Raw genomic sequence first — 22,929 nt, forward strand, 5'->3', positions numbered from 1 at the left:
TTTAAGAACTAGAGTTACAGATGTTTGTAAGCCACTATGTGAATGCTTGGATTTGAACTCTGGTCCTCTGGAAGAGCAGTTGGTGCTCTTACCTTCTGAGCCATCTCTCCAGCCCCCAAACTATAATTTAAAAATAAGAATAAAAAGCATGAGAAACACACACAAATCCCATAAAAACACAAAATCAGAAACCATAATATGTAAGCAAAAGTTTTTTTTTAAAATGCCCAAAGTAATATGAGACAAAACAACAACAAACAAAAAAACCTCCCAAAATACCACTGAATTCATTTTGTGTTGGCCATCTACTGGTGGGCATGGGCATGGGGCCTATCAGAGAGACTGTTATGGCTGGTGCTAAGAGGCAAGGCCATGATTGGTCCAAAACACAAACCTCAATGACCCTGATTAGTTCACAGGGCAATGCTGTGATTAGCCCAAACAGGTGGCTGTGGTTGGTCGAAACAAATAGCTGTTACTGGTTTAAATGGTCCTTCCATGGATACAGAACCACATTTTTTAAGCTCACTTAGAATCAGATGGGAGACACTTTCCTATAGAATTGTGACATCAGGCCCAATAAAAGCTTCTCTAGGGTGGCCATCTTTTTTTTTTTTCCCACTTTCAGTAATAAGCAAAAGCCAGTAACAGAAAAAATACCAGAAGCAGCAGAGAATGTTGATGGTTATTGTCTGGGTTTGGCTACTTATCAGCAGAAGAGGTGCAAGTGGCTTGCTCCTGCCTTCTAAGCCCCGACACTGGGCTCCCTAACACCACAGCTTTCCTCCAACACCCAGGTTTTCCTTTCCTTTTCTTTCTTTTTTTTAGTGGGGGCAGGGTGCCAGGGAGCAGGAACAGGGCAGGCTATTCTCTAACTCTACAATTCTACATGGCTGATAAGGACCCTGAATTCACGACTTGTAGTCAGAAGTTTTCTTGGGTCCCACCAAGCCCCCAAAGTCCCGCAGCCTGCTTATAAAATAATCACTCAGAAGTTTATATTAATTATAACTGCTCAGCCATTAGCTCAGGCTTCTTACTGACTAGCTCTTACACTTAAATTAACCCATAATTCTTATCTGTGTTTAGCAACGTGGCTTGGTGCCTTTTCTCATCTTGCTTCCTCTGCGTCTGGCTGGTGACTCCTGACTCAGCCTTCCTCTTCCCAGAATCCTCTCGTCTGCTCACTCCGCCTATACTTACTGTCTGGCTACTGGCTAATCAGCGTTTTATTAAACCCATGTACATAAGCATTATCCCACAGCAATGACCCACCTGCCTCCACATCCCAAGTGCTGGGATTACAAATGTATGCTGCCATACAGAGTTCATGCAGTCTTGGGGATGGAAACCAAGCCTTCATGCATGCTAGGCAATTTCTTGTCAATTGAGGGAACTCATGCCTGGTCCTGTAAACCTAGCCAAGAACTTGTGACTGGAGAGATGATAAGCAATCACACTACTTTAGAAACACGGTAGTATTGTGTTTTCTTCTAACTCTTACAAATATGTATCCTTATACCCACAGAGAAGTGCTGCTTTCACTTTCATGAGAGAAGCCTCTTTTTTGTAGCAGAGGTAGCCTATTGGAGAGAACCATGACTTCTGAAAATGCAGAGAATATAAGTGAATATGGGGTGGCCATCCCCAAGTGGGACATCTATAAGACAGGTCCTACACCTAAGGCTCAGGGATCATCATGGAAGAGAAGGTGAAACTGTTGTAAGAGGACTGTGACAACTGCTGACAGATAGTGTCTTCTGAATAGGACAGAGCTGATGCACTCATGAACTCTCAACATCATTGCTTGCACAAGACCTGCACAGACCACACCAGTCAACACGGAGAAAAAATTCACAAGGCCCCACACCTAGATAGATAACTACAGGTAGTCAATAGCTACTGAGAGAGGGAGAACTAATGTTTATTTTAAGGACAAGTCATCAACCCTAAGGAGTCAGCCCTAAAGACATGCAAATAAGCACAATACTAATTAGACTCAGTAAGGGGTGTGTGTGTGTGTGTGTGTGTGTGTGTGTGTGTGTGTGTGTGTGTGTGTAAATATCAAATATAATTATAGAAGAGGTCATGAGTTAAAGAGGGCATGATACAGAGGAGTTGGAAGAGGAGAGTGAGGGGTGGAAATGATGTAAATATAGTGTACAAATGCATTAAATTCTCAGATAAATTAAAAACAAACTAAAAATATGGCTAGTCCTAAGACAAAATAAATACTTTGTATTTTGCACAGGAATATACACATGTCTATAGTTTGATAATGAAGGCTGTCAGTTGCAAAACAAATAACTTATCTATCACTATATTACAGTCATTGTTCATAAAAATAAAGCTGATAGAATTCTCTAGCCAGGCAACTTCTGTTTGTACTTCAAAAAATATGTTTTCTTCTGTTGTATTCAGAGTTCTACACACACTAGTAAATATGTGTTAATCATGCTTATCAAATCTTCTTTATGTTTTCTGATGCATTTTGGCTTGCTTGTTTTGTTATCTGTCAAAATTATGGCATCAAGACATCTCATACTAGGGCTGGTGAGATAGCTTGCCACTAATAGATTTTCTGTTCTCCAAAAATAGGTTTCTCCACTGATACAGTAAACCAGATCAAGCAGAATTGAAAAAGTATAATGTAGCTGGAGAGTTTTCTCTCTGGGTCCCACCAATCCCTGGCAGTCCAACAGCCCATTTATAAAATAAGCACACAGACGCTTATATTATTTAAACTGTTTGGCCATTAGCTCAGGCCTATCATTGTCTAGCTCTTACTTTTATATTTAGCCCATTTTTATTAATCTATACTTTCCCACGTGGCTCATGGCTTACTGGTAGTAACTTACATCTTCCTTGTCCTGGCAGCGGCTCCAGCCATCTCCCCCTCTCTGCCTTCCTGTTTCCTCAATTCTCCTCTCTGTTAGTCCCGCCTATACTTCCTCTCTGACTACTAGCCAGTCAGTGTTTATTTATACAGAGTGATAGAGATGGCTCAGAGTTTAAGAGCACTGGCTGTTCTTCCAGAGGTCCTGAGTTCTATTCCCAGCAACCACATGGTGACTCACAACCATCTGTAATGAGAGTATAAGAACAAGTTTATTTGATCAAAGCAGTCTGTTTTTGCTTTTGTCCTATAGCTTTGGATAAATAGCATGGTATTTTTTATGGCTTTCACTTTATACTTTTCTGCAGCCTTGATTTTGTGTGTGTGTGTGTGTGTGTGTGTGTGTGTGTGTGTGTGTGTGTGTGTGTGTGAAGAGAGAGAGAGAGAGAGAGAGAGAGAGAGAGAGAGAGAGAGAGAGAGAGAGAGACTTTTGTAAATGACATATAGCTGAGATAGATTTTGTTCTGTCCTTGGTCATGTAAGTGGGACACATGATCTGCTTGTATTTATTATCATTATAATATACTTGAGATTATATCTGTCTTCTATAACATCTACATATTCGTTCCATTTGTATTATGCTTTCTATGCTCTTCCCCACCCCGTCTTTGGGACTTCTTGGGTGGGTATTTTTATCATTGTATTTTCATAGTTTGTTAACTTGGTAGTTAAACACTTAAAAATATTTCCCAATTAGTGACTATCCCGCATATAAAATATCTTTATCTCATCACAGTTGAATATTGCATGGTATGTTTACCATTTCCAGACAACGAAAATGGCTTTCAAAATTTTTCAGTGTATCTACATATCAATGTATAAACTCTATAATCTTATATTTTCGTTTACTATGCATTGTAAACTCCATATTTTATAAAGTAATTGTTTATATAAAGATTAACCCCTGCAGGCCAGTGGTGCACACCTTTAATCCCAGCACTAGGGAGGCAGAGGCAGGCAGATCTCTGTGAGTTCAAGGCCAGCCTGGTCTACAAAGTGAATTCCAGGACAGCCAGAACTGTTACACAGAGAAACCCTGTCTCAAAAAACCAAAAGAAAAAAAAATTACCCCCTTTTAAATGCTCATTTTTTACTTAGTTGAAATTTCTATCTAGGATCATTTCTTTTGACAGAAGCATAGATTTTGGTGTTTCTTGCTTAGTTGCATAAACTTTATTTAACATTTATTTTAAAGGATATTTTTGATAGATCAATATTTTAAGTTTCTGTATTTTGAAGATATTTTTGAAATCAAACACATGGTTTGTCTGGGAAGTCAAAGACTCTTCCTGTTTCACTTTTGAAAGAATTCAAAGGTAATTGAAGTAGCGTGTTTGAGGGTGTAATCTTACAGTTTTTCTTTTCCTTTGATTTTCCTTTACTATACTGTGATGTGACAAATACATGTTTTATTTTAGTTATTCCATTTAGGATTTGTAGCTAGAGTTTTCCTGCCTGGCCCACAGTCAGGACAAATCTCTCTCACCTGCCAGTCCTACAGCCGCTCAGACCCAACCAAGTAAACACAGAGACTTATATTGGTTACAAACTGTATGGCCGTGGCAGGCTTCTTGCTAACTGTTCTTACAGCTTAAATTAATCCATTTCTATTAATCTATACCTTGCCACATGGCTCGTGGCTTACCGGCATCTTCACATGCTGTTTGTCATCGTGGCAGCTGGCAGTGTCTCTCTGACTCAGCCTTCCACTTCCCAGCTTTATTCTCCTCCTTGTCCCGCCTATACTTCCTGCCTAGCCAATGGCCAATCAGTGTTTTATTTATTGACTAATCAGCAACACATTTGCCATACAGACCGTCCCACAGCAAGGATTCTTAGGGATTTTTAGACCCATGGATAGAGGTTCTAGAGGTTCATTCACACTATCCTCTTTTTGTCTCTACACATCCACAGTCTGCCCTACTTTCCACTTTAAGAATGATTACCTATTCTCTCACCCCCCCCCCGTGTGTGTGTGTGTGTGTGTGTGTGTGTGTGTGTGTGTGTGTGTGTGTGTGTGTGTGTGTTGCTAGAGATGGAACCCAGCACAGTGCACATGCTAGGCAAGCTATACATTGTTGAGCTATGCTTCTAGCCCCTAACTTATATAGATTTCAGTGGCTCTATGATGGCTAATCTTAGCTGTCAACTTGACTACATTTGGAATGAACTAAAACCCAAGCAGCTGAACACACCTGTGAGGGATTTTCTTGACTGGATCACTTGAGGTGATAAGACTCATTCAAACTTTTATACTTAAGGTCAGAAGACCCATGCTAAATCTGGGCCAATACCTTCTGGTGGCAAACCCATAAAGGATGTGGAAGGAGGAAGGTTTTGCTTTCTACTTGCTTGCCTCAGCTCTTACTGGTAAGTTTTTCTATCCTCCTTCAGAGGTATTCCTCTGCTGGTATTAGGACCTACTTCTTCCACATGCATTCCAATGCAGACTGGAGACCAGCTAAGACATCCAGTCTCAGAGACTGAACAACTGCAGAATAATTGGCATTTATGTCAGGAGACAGCCATTGTAGAACCACAGCCTGTACGTAACTTTAATAAACCGTGTGTGTGTGTGTGTGTGTGTGTGTGTGTGTGTGTGTGTGTTTCTTGGTTCCCTTTGTTGGAAATCACTTGAATTGGTATATTCTCTGACAAAATAAGTCATTATTTCTATGTCCTATTGCGTCTGTTTCTTTGGAGAACCCTGACTAATCCAAGGAAATGGACCCTCAGAATAAAATTCTGAAATTGGATTGTTCATATATAATATATCATATATGGTTTTTCCCCTTGAGACAGTGTTTGCTAAGTAGCTCAGGCTGTCCTGGACCTCATTATATAGCCCAGGCTGTTCTCTAATTCATGACAACTCCCTTATCTTGGCCTCCCTATTGCTGGGATTACAGATGTTAGCCATCATGACTGGCTATGGATAATATTCTTTTTTTTTAAAGAAATGGAGTATAGGATATTCACTACATGAAATTATATCACAATTATTTATTTCATCACAAGGGAATGAAATGTAGGTAGAAGAGCAGGAAATGAAGGTGGTTGAGTGACTGGGACATTTAGTCTCTATGATAATAAAGCTTCTACTATAATTTATGGAGTCACCTGGTATGTTATCATAGCTTTGGAAATCACACTTAAGGAACATGTACATGAAAAGCACGGATATAAAATGAAGAATCTCAATTAAAGAGCAAGTTGTTCTTCGTAGCAGGATTGAGAGAGGACTCCCTTATGTCTCATAGTTGTGCTTTATCACATTGTTCCGTTATATTGGTGGTATTAATTGGACCTGTAATTGCATGACCTCTACAAATGTAATAGATATGGACCCTAAAATGTGTCCCTTGAAATATAGAAGGCTTATTAGTTATTGTATCATTTAAATATGGGAATAAATTAATTATGTTACCACTTAAAATAAAAGGGATTAGCCATGACAAGTGCCTCTCTATAAGATACCATGTATGCTTGGGTAAGGGGGTGGATATTGAAATGGAAAGGGAATCAAGTTCCTGTACTATTCCTTGTAGACCTCATATAACCACCCCCCACACAGCCTCATTTAAATACCCATAGCATTATGGTTAAATAGCATCAATGTGATCACCTGTAGACAGGTCATTAGGTCTACCTGGGAGGGATCATGTAGATTATGTTGCCCCATGTGCTGGAGTCCTTGGCTGAATAAAAAGGAGAAACAAGTTAAGCAGGACTACTCTCTGTTTCCTTACTGTGGAAACAATGTGAGGAGCTGTCTCGACCTCTGTCCCCAGGAATTTACCTGCCATGATGGATTATACCCTGGAACTGTGAGCTAACAGAAACTCTCCTTCCAAAATTCCTTTTTGTCGGGGTATTTTGTCACAGCAATGAGACAAACACCTAACACAGTAAGTAAATCTTCTTAAATATTATATTTGGAGAGATTTCATCAACTTCTTATGAAGAATATGATTAATAAAATTCTTTCACCAATTTTTGAAGAACTTTACTGTATTGTTCTGTGCATTCTCTCTCATCTCTTTAAGAAATCAAATTATGTATACTAAATGTTCTCATGGTATTCTTTTTGTCTCTATACTTCCTTCTGTATTTCACATTCAGTTAAATCTCTGCTTCATTTTGAATATTTTTTCAGACCAATTTTTAAATTTTGATTAAATATCTTTTCAGACAATATATTTTGGTCAGACTCTTTCTTTTTTCCCCAACTCCTCCCAGATCTTCCTCACTCCCCTATCCACTCAACTACACATTCTCTCTCTCTCTCTCTCTCTCTCTCTCTCTCTCTCTCTCTCTCTCTCTCTCTCTCTCTCTCACTAAAATTGAAAATCAGAACAAGCAAACTAAAAAAACAAAATCAGACTCCTAGCAATAGTAAAGAGGGTCCCTGAACTGGCCTTCCCCTGAAATCAGATTGATGACCACCCTAACTGTCATCATAGAGCCTTCATCCAGTAAATGATGGAAGCAGATGCAGAGACCCACAGACAAACACCAACCTGAACTCTAGGAGTCCAGTTGAAGAGAGGGAAGAGGGATTATATGAACAAGGGGTGTCAAGATCACGATGGGGAAACCTACAGAGACAACTGAACCAAGCTCGTAGGAACTCACGAACTTTAAACCAACAGCTGTGGAGCCTGCATGGGACCGGTCTATGCCCTCTGCATAAGCGAGACAGTTGTGTAGCTTGGTCTGTTTGAGGGTCCCCTGGCGATGGGATCAGGATTTGTCCCTGGTGGATGAGCTGGCTTTCTGGATCCCATTCCCTGTAGTGGGACACCTAGCTCAGCCTTGATGCAGGGGGAGGGGCTTGGTCCTACCTCCTCAACTGAATGTACTAGGCTTTGCTGACTCCCCATGGGAGGCCTTACCCTTTTGCAGGAGGGGATGAGGGGTGGGCCAGGGGTGGGGGGTAGGGGAAGGCTCGGGGGGAGTGGGAGGAGGGATGAGAGGGAGATCTGTCATTGGTATGTAAAATGAATATTTTTTTAAATAAAAAACCCAATAAGACAAAAACAAAAAACATAAAGCACACAAACACAGAATCTCTTTGTGTTAACCAACTACTCCTGGGCATCTGGCCTGTCCTGGAGTGTGGTTGATACATCCAGTGATACCTCATTGGAGAAAACTGATTTTCCCTTTCCCAGCAAGGGTCAATAGCAAATAGCCTAGCTTCTTCATTAGGGTGGGACTTTGTGTCCACTCCCCTTCTCAGTTCTGAGATATTTTTAGACTAATTTTTAATTAGTTAATTTTGAGACAAGGCCTCACTATGTAGCTATGACTGGCATGGAATTTGCTAGGTAGACCAAACAGGCCTCAAACTCAGAAATATGCCTGCCTCTGCCACCCAAGTGCTGAGATTAAATGTGCATGCCACACCTAGCTTTGGCCAACTTTTTAAGATTTATTTTATGTGTATGAGGATTTTGCCTGACTGTATACATATGCACTACTTGAGTGCCTATTGCCCACAGAGTTCAAAAGAAGGCACTGGAACCCCTGGAACAGGAGTTACAGATGCTTATGAGACACCATGTGGGTGCTGGAAACTAAACTCAGGTCTTTCATAAGAGCAGCAAGTGCTCTTAACCTCTGAGCTGCCTCTCCAACCCCTAGACCAACCTTCAAAGAATTGCTAGTTAAACCTCAAGCCTTGTCTCAACTACTAGAGAAGACTTCCCTAAGTTTTGTTTGTGTGTTGTCACTGTCTAGTTTTACTTCTAGAAATTCAATTTGGATTTTTAAAGTAGTTTCCAGTTGTTGAATAAAATACTCCATCTTGTCTTTTATATCTTTGAATGTGGTAAACATAGTTATTTTAAAGTCTTGACAACTAGGTCCTTAATTGGTTGTTTCCATTGTCTGCTGGTTATGATAATGTGGTTTTGTTTCTTTATGTACCTACTTACGTTTCATTTTGCACTTAATGTATGTGAAAAAATATAAATCTACTTTGTAGCCTATAATGATATTTCTGTCGTCCAGAAAGAATTGTTTTGTTTTGTTGCCGCTGCCTAAAGGTATTAGCAAAATCAGAGCACCTTAATCCAACTGCAGGGGCAGAGAGGATTTCAAACCAAGCTGGGTAACTTCACAGTCAAGCCCTGATGTTTTATTCCTAGCTTGGAATCTTTAAGGTCTCTTTCAACCCAAAGTATGATTTCTTACCAGAATTTCCCTTCTTGGCATGCCACGGAACCTGATTATCTTATGTCTCGGCCCGTGGCATCTTCTCAACACCAGCTGAAAACCGAGTTCAAATGCCATGCCCTCTCTCTTTTTCCAGGGTTTTGTCATTTGAAATCTGTAATTGCCTTCAGCATTCTTCATTACATTTTGCCCAGTCAAAATCATCAGTGAAAAAGCTAATGCTTATTCCTTAATTCAACATTAGAATTTGAATCATTTAGAAAATGAGTTGAAATGAGACATACTTGTAATCCAACTCCTCAGGAAGTTCAGTCAAGAGAAGACGAGTTCCAAGCCAGCCTGGGCTACACAGAGAGATTTTGTTTCAAAGCACCCCAACAAAATGTAAAGAACAATGTTTAGGCTAAAATAACTATTTAAGCATTACTAGAATGTGTTATATATCTATGATCCTAGGACTCTGGAAGCTGAGACAGGAGAATTGTGAGTTCTAGTCCAGCCAGAGTTTCATAAATGAGACCTTGTTTTAAAAAAGAAGCAAACAAATAAAAACTACTTGAGCAAGAATTGTTTATAACTATTTATAGACTAAAACCATATTTAAAATATGTTTAGAAAAGCAAAATCCAGGGTTTCAATAAAACATTTAAAAGTTTTTATTTAAAATATTTTACAAATTTATTTTAACATCTTCTCTACTTTATTTTTTCTTCACAACCATATAAATAATTTTAAGGATAGACCCTATAAAGGTGCACACACATGTATTTTTAAGGAAGCTTATAATATGTTTCAGACAATGCAACAGAAAACCCCAGTGGAAGCCAGAGATCAATACTGATGTCTTCCTCAATGCTTACCATCTTAGTTTTTAAGAGAGAATTTCACCCCGGGACCTGGGAATCACCATTTATGTTAGACTGGCTGACTACCAGGCCCCAGGGATCCTACTCTTTCTGACTCCCCACCACTGAGATTACCTATTTAGCTATGTCCACATCCCCGCATCCATTTTTGATAGCAGAATTAACTTTCACAATAAAATAAAACACTAACCACAGCTTTTCGTGTCTGTTCTGTAAAAGGGAGTGATACGCATTTTGAATCCCTGGCACTAGGTTTCTCTGCCAATGCAGTAAGCCAAATCAAGCCAAATTAAAAGTAAAGAACCAGGCTTAATCTGAGCAAAGCACTCTGGGGTGATCTTGGGGGGCGAGGGCAGAAGGGAGGGAGAGAAATCATGTGGCAGGTCCATGGCAGAGCTTAAAGTTATATCTCCTAGAACCGGAGTGTACAGACAGCCGTGAGCCACCACATGGATACTGGGAACCAAACTCAGGTCCTCTGCAAGAGCAGTGAATGTCCTTAACTGCTGAATCATCTCTCCAGCCCCAATTACACTTTTTTTTTTTTTGCAGTACTCCTGTGTGTGCCATAACATAGAGAACCATTAAAGCAAAAATAAGAGAAAGGGATTAGAAAACTAATGAGCTTTCTGACTTGATACTGGAGAACAAAATAGAAGTCACTGTAGTGGGCTGAATATTCTTCCCCATGAAAATATAGCCACATTTGTATCCCAGAACCTGAGAATGCGCTAGCTTGCATGGCAAAAGGCATTTTGTGAATGTGGTTAGAACTTCTACCTCTCAGACTGTGAAACGATGTGTGTGTGGCTTTAAACCACTCTCTCTGTGGTAATTCATTACAGCAGCAACAGGAAGCTCACAACAGCGTTGAAGAACTTGAGCTTTGCTATCAGACTGTAGCATTCGAGCTGATAGACCTCGTCTAACACATACTGTATATAAGGCCTTGGGCAAGTCACTGAAAATCTCTGCATTTTAGCTCCATCTTTAATAAGGAGATGAGGGGAGGGCAAATCTGAATTACTGAGAATTTGAGGAAAATCTCAGAATCAGCCACAATTTAGTAGTCCTAAAATAAATGTAAACAGAGTGCTTCTGCTAAGGTTTATAATTCAATTTAGGGCATTTGCTCCTTTCTCAAAAGTCTTATACTTCTTTATTTTAAAAAAAAGTCAACAGAACAGGAGCATCAACTTCAGGAGTTGTGTGTATAGTATCTTATTTGATCCTTATAGCTAGTCACAAAATAGAAGTGATTATGTTTATCATACGAGAAATCGAATCTGTTGGGGGGGGCTATTTTTTTTTTAAATCAGTAACTAGTACACAGAGAAATCAAAGTTGGTTGCTTTCTTGCTACACTCATTTGCTGGATAACTGTGGATGAACGAAGTCTGTGCATATGACTACAGCAGTGAGCCCTAAACCACTTGTGCTGAGTCTAGACTGGCTGACACAAGGTCATCCTAACTAATCCCCATGGGATGCTGGTCGAGCTCTTAACCTGCATCCTTTACTTTCAGAAGACAGGCCTGGTCAGAAGTGCACTCTAGGCCTAGGAGGTACCCTTAGCCTTGCTAAGCGGCTCAACTCAACCAGAGCGCCCCCTCCCTGTCCTTTGATCCCCGCCCCCCGACCCCCTCGTCGGGTCCCTGGAAGGTTGCTCCAGTGCGACACAAAGGCGGGGCCTACGTAAACAAAAGCCGTGGGCCAGAAGGAGAGGCGGGGCCTCCCCGGAGGCCAGTGCGTGGTTGCGGAGTTAGACCGTCGCTTTGCTCCGCCCCCTGGGACTGCCAAAGCCACCATGGAGGAGTACCAAAGGCCCTGCGACGAGGTACCGCCCCTCTGGCGCCGAGAAGTGCCCCTCGGTCCCCGCTGTCGGCACGCTGTCGGGTGGTCTCTTAGTGCTTGGGGGGTTAGGATGCGGAGTCCCGTGAACCCGAGTCTGCTCCGCGGGGCTGGGATCCTTCTTGCGCTTTGGCGTCTCTGTCTCGCCGCCCCTGAGAGCCTGAGGGTGGGCCGATCCTTGGGATGGTTTAGGTGACCGAAAGCTCTTGGGGGCAGTCGGCAGGGTCTGAGAGGACCCAGTGGGTGTAGGGGGAGGCCTAACTTGGGGTGTATGGGCGGGTGTTGGCGAGCCCCGCCCGTCTGCGATCTGGGCCTGGGAAACCGGTTTTCTCTCCGTTTCTCCACCCTTTTGGGTCTCCTTGAGCTGGTGCTGCAAGGTGGCTCTGGTCCTGGGAGCTCTCCGCAGGGACTGCTAGAGGAAGTGCTTTATGGATTAAGAGCCCTTGCTCACTGATTCAGGTTCCCCAAAGCCTCCCCAGAACTCCATGATGTCGGTTATTTTCCTGTTACTGATGGGAACTCTGACTTTTCATGGTGACCAAGTGACAGGCCCCAAATTAAAACTGCTAGGAATGACAGGTGTTCCATTTGAACCCCAGGTCTCTGACTTTACACTTCAGCCCATGTTCCCAGTACTGTTGAATCGCCGCACAGCCTGTAAAAGTTTGCAAAGACAGAGTAAATAGACATTTTCTGTCCAGTGGTAGCCACTGGTGAGTGATACAAGAAAATGAAAGATGAGATGGTGGAGGTGCAATGTCACATGATCCTTGTAAGGGGCTTCTTCTGGGCCAATGGGAAGTTTTAGAGTATGAGTTTCTGCAGAAGATTATGTGTTGCAGAGAGCATGCATACTTGTAGGTCAGTGGTGAATCATACTAATGTTAGAAACAAGGACTTGCCCCCCACCCAGCCCCGCAAATTACATGGTTGACTCTTAACCATATTTTCCCTCTAGCAAGGGTGCAAGGAAATCTTTTCTGCACCACTTCCTAAATACCTGTAATTTAAAAAGAAATAGGAGTGGAGAAGTAGCTCATTGGTAGAGTGGTTGCATAGCACATTAGAAGTCCTGAATTCCATCCCCAGCATCAGGAAAGAAAGATGGAAAACTAACAGACATTATTTGTGTTACCTCGGCCAACGAAGCATCCACCTTATTAGGTAACTTCCCAAATTGTAGTGAAATGTGCATCATTTATTTCTTAGGTCAATTTTGAATGTGATTTTGAAGCAAAATGACAATTTATCATGGGGCTAAAATATGAGGACCTCTTTTCAAAATGCCTCCAAGTATTTAGGTTTTCATTCCTCTTTTAGGGGGATGTGGGTAATTTTATAGGATAATTAATAGAGTTAAAATATAAAAATCTATACTTAAACATAACTCCAGAATTTACTGATTTCAAGTAGTTTTAAGTTGCATAGTGGTTTTTAAAACACAAAAGTACCACTTTCTCAATGCACCCAAAATATCTCCATGGAAAGCATTCTTATATTACCTAAATCATCCTGGCTTATATTTCAGTCTTATCACATAATCCAGTTCTACTCTCAAGGACACTTAGATGTCATTGAAAATTGCTGTTAACTCAAGTTTGTAACAAACCATTCCAAAAAAAAAAGTGAGAGACCAATTTATACAATTAAAGTGACATTAAATTTGAATGACAGAGTATTGCCATAATCTTTAATTTGGGAAAGCTTCGATTTGTCTCATCAATTCAAAATAAAATTGGAAATGACAATTTAGCATACTTTTTTATGGGCCACTTTATCTAGCTGAAATGATTTCCTGTATACTGATAACACACAATAGACATCATTTATAGCTACTACCTGCTAATTTCTTGATCTTTATAATACAATGATTATCTAGAATGTTCATTAGAACCACTATTGTAAAAGCACTTTTCAAACTGGTATTTGCCTAGGCCCTGCCCAATCCTAATGGATCTGAATCGACAGGGAGTGGGATCAACATCCTCAGGAGACCTGATGCCCTAGCTCTATGGTCTTCTGTCACATCACTTTCTTAGGCCAGCTGAGGGTATCCTGTATATTGCCCTATGTATAAACAAGGGAAGCCTTGCTGAAAGCAGTTGTATCTTGTTTTCTCTGTAGATTGCCTTCAATGCTGATGAAGCCCAAAATATAGTCAAAGAGGTGAGTTCTGTTTGCTGTTATCTCTATGCTTGTTGTGTTGATAGAAAAATTTTAAATCCAGGTTTTGATTTTTCAGGCCAACGTTAGAAATGTTAATGCTAAAACACCAAGGTTTAAAATATTTATTCACTCTTTGCAGGGGTGTGTATGTGATCTCTTGCATTCAGTGAGGCCTATTTGGACTTTTTCTGAAAGACACACTGAAGCACTGTTTCAAGTCTACAAAAAGTACAGAAGCTCTTTTTTGGAATCAGTTTTAGCTGAGGACATTTACTGATTCTAGTGTTATCAATGTAGACTACCTGTCTACCTGTGGGTGAGGCTATCAATATAGACTACCCTAGGGTTACCAATATAGACTACCTTGGGGGTGAGGTTTTAATCTAGACTACTCTAGGAGTGAGGCTATCAATATGGACTATGCTGGGGGTGAGGCTATCAATATAGACTATCCTGAGATTATCAATACAGAATACCTTGGGGGTTAGGCTATCAATACAGACTACCTTGGGGGTGAGGTTATTAATAGAGACTACCTAGGGGGTGAGGTCATCAATATAGACTACCCTTGGGGTGAAGTTATCAATATAGACTACCTAGGGGGTGAGATTATTAATATAGACTGTTCTAGAGGTGAGATTATTAATATAGACTACCTAGGGGGTGAGATTATTAATATAGACTATTCTAGAAGTGAGGATATCAATATAGACTAACTACCCTGGGGGGACGTTATCAGTACAGACTACCCTGGGAGTAAGGCCCTGGGGATGAGGCTATTAATATAAACTACCCTGGGGTGAGGTTGCTAAAAACCCTGAGCTGGCCCACAAGACTTGCTTCACTTTTGGGTGTGGCTCCTGGGGCCTGTGTCCTAGCAAGTCCTGACTGAGTTCTTTCTGGGCTGGATCAGCTCTGCCTTCTGAGCATCTCCAGTTCACCTGGAGACAGTTCTTGACTTGCCTGAATGCAAGTCCTCTTATCCAAAGCTCAGCTGGTCTGGCCCTGTATAAGTAGAATCCACTCAGCTTCTCGTTGGGTTAGGCAGTACCAAAAACACTGTGGCATGTTAATAGTTGAAGAATTGTGGGTTAGAATATTTAATGATTTAAAATATTCAGAGTATATTATGTAAAGACATTTTTAGGACTATTTCACTAAAATAAAGCCAGCCCTCGAGCCAGGTGGATCTCTGTGAGTTTGAGGCCAGCCTGGGCTACAGAGCGAGATCCAGGAAAGGTGCAAAGCTACACAGAGAAACCCTGTCTCGAAAAACTAAAAAAAAAAAAAAAAAGCAAATGTTTTCAATACCCTCACAATGCCAGAGCACAAGGAAGAGCAATTGGAAGGCAGAGGTAGCAATGATCTTATTTTTCAAAGTAATATGTCAAGAGAGACTGTCTTTGGCTAGTAGATATGAAGTAAAAGATGCTGGGTCTTTGGAAGAGCCACTTAATATATTTTCCTTACCCGAGTTTTGAACCATATGAAAAGACGAAAGTGTTCACTTGGAAGAATAAACACCACCTTTATTGTAGGTGGAACTCGGCTGATGACCGGATCATGTTTTACTAACCCCTGCACAGTTCTGAACTTGGAATACTGGCTTTGCCAGCACACAAGGGAAAGTTTGAGTCAGCAGAGAGAAACACAGGATAATGTGTCTCTTTGGTCTGGGTGGAGAAATGAAAACCCAAGTCCAAGATGCTTGGAAATGTGCTTTTCTCTGATGAGTGTGGTAGAACAATGCCGATCATTCACCAGCCAGGTCACTTACTCCGTCTCCATAGGAAGGAATAGTGGTGGATGGAGTGAGAGATCAAAAATTTTAGACGTGTGTGTGTGTGTGTGTGTATGCGCGCGCGCGCGCGCGCGCGCGCGCATGACAGTGATTAAGTGGTACTAAAAATTACTAGATGCATTTTATTTCTTTTTTTTTGAGATAAAGTGTTGTTATATAGTCAGGATGGCCTCCAGGTTGTAATCCTCCTGCCTCAGACTCTCAAGTGTTAGTATTGCAGGCCAAACCACCACACCTAGCTTACTAGATGCATTTTAAGAGTATGAACATTACTGAGAATGTGGTTAGCAATATAAGCCGTTTAATTGAAAACAGTCAGATACCAAGTGAACTTGAATTCTTTACATAAAAAGATGATACTTAGGAGAAATCTCAGTGTCAGTCCAGGTTGCTTTGGGGACCATGTCTCAGTTCTCCTTTGTCTTGGTTTCCTGAGTCACCTTTCTACGTCACTGAAACATTTCCACTGAGGGGCTGGACAGGCTTAAACGTCCAAGTACTGCTTTAAACATCTCAGGCCATCCTAGAGAACTCCCTAATTTCAATAGTCATTTCTGTTTTATTTCATACTCATCTTCTTTTCCATCTTTTAATCTCTGGCTAATTTACTTTTCCTTCTGTGCTTGTAGGACTACTCATATACCAGTACCAGGAGACATTTTGTTCAGTGAGGGATCGAATTTCCCCCATGCCCAAAACTTCCTCAGAGAAAAACTTCGTTATAAATGACATAAACTCAAAACAAAGTCTAAAGTGTGTTCATTTCGGAGCATTCAGAAAGTACATAAAAGTCAGAATTGCTTCAACCACAAACATTGATGAAATACCTACTGTGTGCCCAGGTCCTGAGCTTTGCCCTGGGGGGAACACAGAGCTCTTTAAAGCTCTGTTTTGTGTAGTGTGATTCATTGTTGATGTAATTAGTCAGATTAAATGCTCATTAATAGTAATAAGCAGGGCTGTTGACATCCTTCCAGTATCTTCTGTTGTTTGGAGCAGAACATAAAGTGGTACTACTAAATGACCTAAAACAGCAACAACACAGACAAAGCAACTGTGCTCTTACTTTCCCATTAAGAAAAGGCCATGTGGATAGTGGAAAAGGCTTTTCCCAAGGTCATCAGCTTGGTAATAGTAAAGGCAGAATCAAAACTAAGTTCTCCAGCCCCTTCGGGCACTTTCTTTCCTCTGCCATGTTATTGAAATTTCAATAGTAATTTGGCTCACTTTATTTCCATTAGCCCCTTTAAATTATATAAGCTATATCTTTACATATTATTAGTAAAGATTTTATAATACCCAGCTAAATGTTCTGTCTTAATGAGCCTCCTTATAAATCTTTACTATAACCCAATTGTAGTCAGTGAAGACACATTCATATTTGTGTGTTCTGATCTAGATTCTGAAACCAAATTGAATGTCTATTTTCCAGGATCTATCGCTTGAATATAAAATAAATCAACAATAAGAGTAATAATAATAGTTATCTATAGGCTCATTCTATGCCAGTCACTGTGATTGAGAACTTGGCATTCATTATCTCATTTCACCCTTCATCATCTGAGAAGACGACACAGTTTTCTTTCCTGTAAGCATCAGGTGCCATGTCCTTGCACAGCTCCAGGGACTTGACTTGCTTGGGGGCAGTAAAGGAATGAAGAAAAAATAACATACACGTACACAAACACATGGGCAGACAATCTGGAACCAGGTGGCGTGGGCTTCCTGATGGAAAAACTGCAGCGCCCAGGAAACTCAGCTTGTTTATTATATAGAGTTGAACAAGGAGGCAGGGTTATTACATACAGACAGGGAGGCACAGTTATTACATACAGCTGAACAAGGAGACAGGTGTAGCTAATCTCAGAAGGAGAAGTCTCCATGGGCAGCAGTCTTCAGGCTGTAGACATCTGGGGGAGAAAGCTATTGTGGACATTTTCTGCACATTCTGCACACTATCAACATCTGCATGTGGACCAGAGGAAGGCTTTAACCATCCTTCTGTGCCTCAACTCGGGGGTGGGGGAGGCTTTGCCATTGTCCCATGGGTCTGAGGCTATTGGGTCCCTTGACATGGCTGTGCCCCTGTCAGAAGCACAAGCACATTCACTCAGGATTTCATTCACTCTGGGCTTGCCTCTCTCCCCACAATCTGGGAAACAATGGCTTAAAGGTGATAGGTCATTTGCTAAAGTTTCCAGAGCAGACAGGTATGAATCTGGCCTTCCAGCCCAGGACTGGGATACTAAATCAATTGCTGGGTGTTTGTTGTTGTTGTTGTGGTGGTGGTGGTGTTTTGTTTTGGTTTTGGTTTTGGTTTTGGTTGTTTGAGACAGGGTTTGTCTGTGTAGGCCTGGCTGTCCTGGAACTCACTGTAGACCAGGCTGGCCTCGAACTCACCATCGCTCTTAATCAGGTGTCAAAAGTGGATGCAAGTAAACACTGTAGGATATTATTCAGGTTTTTTTCCTAGAATATCTTTATTACTTTCACTGGCATGTGTATTGGTTGTTTTGTAGCTAAGCAATTATATAGCATGAATGAGATTATAATTAGCATCCATAGAAGTATGTTTTTAAATTAGTCCTATCCTTTGTTTTGAGCACATGAACCCTAGTTTTAGTCCCATCTGTTTCAAAGCCATTTTAACCAGTTAATACTATCTTATCTTAATCCTGTAGTCATTCTTATCACTTACTGTTTATGATTTGTCTTTCCTATGTTATAAACATTAGAGTTCTTTTATTAGTGTTCCTGCTAGATTAAGCGCTTTACTACAGAGGCATTGGCAAATTGATTTTTTATATGACCTGTAATATTTCATAGCATGAGATAAGGCTTATGGAAGTGCTTTGAAAACTCTTAAGCAGTTAGAGACAGTGCACATCAAACATTTAGTAGATGTGCGTTTTCTGCTATGCCTTAGTGGGTGGTGCCTTGAATTTCTCTTGCAGTGTATGTAAAACTGGTTCATTTGGGCTAACGGAGCTGCCGTTTCTCCTAGTGTGTTGATGGAGTTTTAGGAGGTGAGGACTACAATCAAGACAACATCAACCAGTGGACTGCAAGCATAGTGGAGCAATCCCTTGCACATTTGGTTAAGCTTGGCAAAGCTTATAAGTACATTGGTGAGTACTGATACTTTTATCCTTCTGATTTTCTCTGAATTTGGAGAATGCATCTGAATGACAGGCACTGTAGTTGAACACTAATAGTGTAGCAAGCACTTCTGACTTGTCCCTTTGAAGGTAACACAGGATGAAGTGTGAAAAGGGAGGTCTTTCGGTCTAAAACAGCAGTTTGAACTGCTTTCCCTTGGTGAGACCCTTCAGTACTGTCTTCCTCTCAGCCCTCCATGCCTGTGTATAGGCCTGCATTTCTGTCTGAAGTCTGTTAATAACACAGAGTACAAAATTTGATCCAAAATTTTTCTGCAGTACAATTGCTGAGAGTTATAGTAACGGTTCATGAAATGGCTGAGTCTTGTGAAGTTAAGTTCACAATGGTCGATGTTCAAAATGAGAGACTATTTCAGTCTACTAGCTGAATTATTTTGTGTTACCTTTTTTCAGCTTTTAGAGTTCTAATGCAAATACTTCAACCTTGATTCTTTCCCTTTTTCAGTAAGTATTATTCTATGACTTTCTTTGTAGTGACCTGCGCTGTGGTCCAGAGGAGTGCATATGGATTTCACACAGCCAGCTCATGTTTTTGGGATACTACATCTGATGGTGAGAGACCATAAATGAATGAATTTACCCTGAATCAAAGTTCCAGCAAAGTCAGTCTGGACTTACTACGTAGCTCTACTTAAAGTCTGAAAAACACTGTATCAATACAATTGCTTTGTATATACTCACAAGTAGGATTTCAAACCAGTATGAAATGTGAAGATATAACATGTTAGAAGAAATGTTACTTATATTACTAAAAACTATAAGTGTGTGTGTGTTTGTGCATGCTTGTGTGTGTGTGTGTGTGTGTGTGTGTGTGTGTGTGTGTGTGTGTGTGTATTAATTACTTAGTGCCTGGTAATTTTGATGTTTTGCTGATATATTAAAGTGCTCTTCTTGTATGTTTTCAGGAACCTGTACTGTAAGATGGGAGAATCGTACCATGAACTGCATCGTTAATGTTTTTGCGATTGCAATTGTCCTGTAATCCACTAAACATTTTGGTTAAAGCCATTTAACCTAAGTTTGTGAGTGCATCCTTTCTAAAAAGAGTAATAATTACCTATTAATGTGCTAGATGACAAGTGTGCAATGTGCTTCAAAGCTATCAACAAAAAACTGAATATTGTAAGCAAAAGTCTAAAATATAAGATCTTGGTAGGTTATCTCATATTCTATACAGCTTCATTTAAAGACACAAATGTTAGCCAAAAAAATAATGCACAAATATTGACTGACATAAAAATAGAATGTTATATTTATACAAGCCTTTCACTAGCATTATGCACCCACAGAGATGGGAAAATCTATTTAGAAACTGACATTATCTTTAAACTAGAAAACACAACAGGGATAAATATGTGATCAGTGCAGAGAAAATTTCATGAGTTAGCTAATACTTTTCTTATTTATTTTAATTTCTCCCCTTCATTGAATTATATATATTAGTTCATGGAAAGTAATTTTGACACCCCCCACCCTCATCTAATGTTATAGGTAGCAGCTATAACCAACCTGTTTCATTTTCCTGAGAACTGGCAAATCCATGTTTTTAAATGTCAATTTCTTGCATTTACACTTGAGGTAGAATTAAATGATAACCAGATTTCCTGGTTAAGCAAAATTAGTTAAGTCTGTAATCAAGAGTATATGACTCAGACAACTGCCTTACAATCCACTCATTATCTACTGAATGACTGTTCTGCATCTTTCTCTGCCAGGCATGGCAGCTCTCCACATGGTGTTCAGGTGTTAAGTTTCTTTGGTAGCTGTTCAGTTGGAAAACTGGTATCTCTGAGGAAGGGCCAAAAAGGAAGGAAAGAGTCTGGACCTCCATGGAGAACTAAGCAAAAGGAACACACTAATTGGTGACAGAATTATAGATACAGTTTTTTAAGGGTTGCTTTTGACCAAGTAAAATACATAAAATATGCAACTCTTACTTAAAGGCCTTATTTAGTCTTAGCTATACAAGTAATAAATTTTATCATTGCATTAGTTACAGCTATGTGTGCATAATTTAAAATGCTTATGTGGCATTAGGACTGAGTGAAGTAGAATATACATTAAAAGTGAACAATCATTAGCAGGTTATCTAATATCTCAGGGCTTATGAAATATAGTTAAATTTATTAAGAAAATCAATGATAAAACCTAGGATACACAGCTGGCCACTCAATGCAAAGTCAGTCTGCCATTTAACCTTGAAAATGAAATCAATTTTACATGTCACCACTGACACCCAATCCATGTAAGGACTGAAATCACGATTCATTGAATTTGGGGGTAAAGAAAAGCTCAGTATTAATGGTGACAATATTCCGACAGGATTCTGGTAGGAGTACTACTCGCATGGTTGGCACTTTGCTGAAGAACTGTAATGACAAGAATGCAAAGAGAGGGTTTAATGCAGTGATCTGTGATTTGGGCACATCAGAAATTCTTTGTCATTACCTTTATGTACTTTATGCTGCTGGCTCTTGTACCTCTGGAGATTATAATAGTGACCAAACTATCTGTGCAGTTAAGGCTTATTTTTGATGATTGTTGTTGAAGCCTCATTTTAAAATAAATCATACCTCGTGAGCTTGCTATCTGCTGTTTCTAGTTCAAATATAATAAAGACTATCTTACTGTGCTGTACATTTGGCTCTGGTTGCTAATTCAGTGGTCAAGAAATCAGGATTGTGCTTACTTTAATAAATTCTAAGCAGGAGGAATGGAGGAGGAAAACAAATGTGGCACCACATAAATATATTACAATAAAGAGATATATTCATATACACACAGGTCTGATGCAGGACGGTCAATAGTGGGAGGCCAGACTGTGTCTCAAAAATATTGCTATCCAAATTTAGTCTTTGCCATTACAATATAATGAATAGCTTCTATTTCATGCATTTTACTTACGATTTTTAACTTTTTCTTTAAAGTTAGTGTAAAATATATTATGTAACTATTTATGAACCTTTAATGATTGTTTTTAGAAGTTAATTTTGTCTTATTTGTCAAATTGCAAATGAGCTGCTGCTTCTTTAAAAATAATTTGGGACTTTAAGTAAAATTAGAGTATTCGCATGTAATACTCAAATACATGTGTAATTCAGTTAGTGTAAGCACTAGCTGCGATGTTTTGTAAAGCTATAATTTTGTGTTTGTGACGTCCCAATAGACTGCCTAAATAATGGCAACTTCTCATTAAAGAGCACTTCCCTGTCCTTCCCAAGTTGGGTGTGAATTGTGAGTCATTGGGTGGATTTCACTGCCTCCATTCATCATTGTATTTTTAAAAGTCTGAGTCAAAATACATATTCTTGATAACAGTTATTTTACAAGGATGGGAAAATGTATGACTATTTAGGGAGAAGTGATTGAGTCTCTTCTATGGCACATACCAAAGAAAAGTTGAAGATGAGTGGAAATTCTTTGCTCGTGTGCTGGAATCTGTCCAAGGTGAAATTGTTTTATGATTAAAAAGGTGGAGCTATGTTTGTGGCTAAAAATTCTATGTCCAGTGTTAAATAGTTCTGTGACGTTAACTTTATACCTTTTACAGTGAATATTTTAATTTAGTATACAAAGTAATGGGTTTCATTATGGCATTTTCATACACATGTGTCATCCCTGATATTTCCATTGCTCCCCCTCCCCCTCCTCCTTTCTTTCATGCCCCATGTATGCTGTGCAATAATCTTAAACATTCATCCCTTATAAATGTATTAGTTATTTTTATGAGGATTGAGCCAATGGCTTTGTGCTCACTGGGAGCTTAAGCATTCTACCACTAAGCTGTATCCCTAGCCCTGTCTTTACTTTCAAAAACAAAAAAAGCGTCACTTACTGTTTTATGTGTGTGTGTGTGTGTGTGTGTGTGTGTGTGTGTGTGTGTGTGTGTGTGTGTGTTGCCTACAAGCATGTCTGTGCACTACTTGCGTGCTTCGTGGTGTGTGGAGGCCTGGAGAGGGTGTCAGAGTTAGAGACACTAGAGAGCTGTCA

At 40.0% G+C, this 22,929-nt stretch overlaps 1 protein-coding gene across 1 annotated transcript; it reads left to right on the forward strand.

Moving 5' to 3' along the window:
• The first annotated feature begins 11,618 nt into the window (after window positions 1–11,618).
• On the forward strand, window positions 11,619–21,576 carry Dynlt3 (dynein light chain Tctex-type 3). Its single transcript, XM_052742573.1, has 5 exons — window positions 11,619–11,779; window positions 13,918–13,959; window positions 18,765–18,888; window positions 19,414–19,491; window positions 19,845–21,576. Exons 1-5 carry the CDS (start codon window positions 11,750–11,752, stop codon window positions 19,919–19,921), a joined length of 351 nt encoding a protein of 116 aa, XP_052598533.1. The 5' UTR covers window positions 11,619–11,749; the 3' UTR covers window positions 19,922–21,576.
• Window positions 21,577–22,929: the final 1,353 nt, after the last annotated feature.

The sequence above is a fragment of the Peromyscus californicus genome, unplaced genomic scaffold (assembly GCF_007827085.1).
Source record: "Peromyscus californicus insignis strain IS unplaced genomic scaffold, ASM782708v3 Scaffold_10__1_contigs__length_136768540, whole genome shotgun sequence".
Classification (NCBI taxonomy): domain Eukaryota; kingdom Metazoa; phylum Chordata; class Mammalia; order Rodentia; family Cricetidae; genus Peromyscus; species Peromyscus californicus.

Excerpts from the sequence above, each read along its gene's own strand:
- Dynlt3 (XM_052742573.1), top strand. The coding sequence starts at position 11,750 with ATGGAGGAGTACCAAAGGCCCTGCGACGAG. Across the intron at positions 13,960-18,764 it reads CCCAAAATATAGTCAAAGAG|TGTGTTGATGGAGTTTTAGG; the intron begins GTGAGTTCTGTT and ends CGTTTCTCCTAG. Across the intron at positions 18,889-19,413 it reads CAAAGCTTATAAGTACATTG|TGACCTGCGCTGTGGTCCAG; the intron begins GTGAGTACTGAT and ends CTTTCTTTGTAG.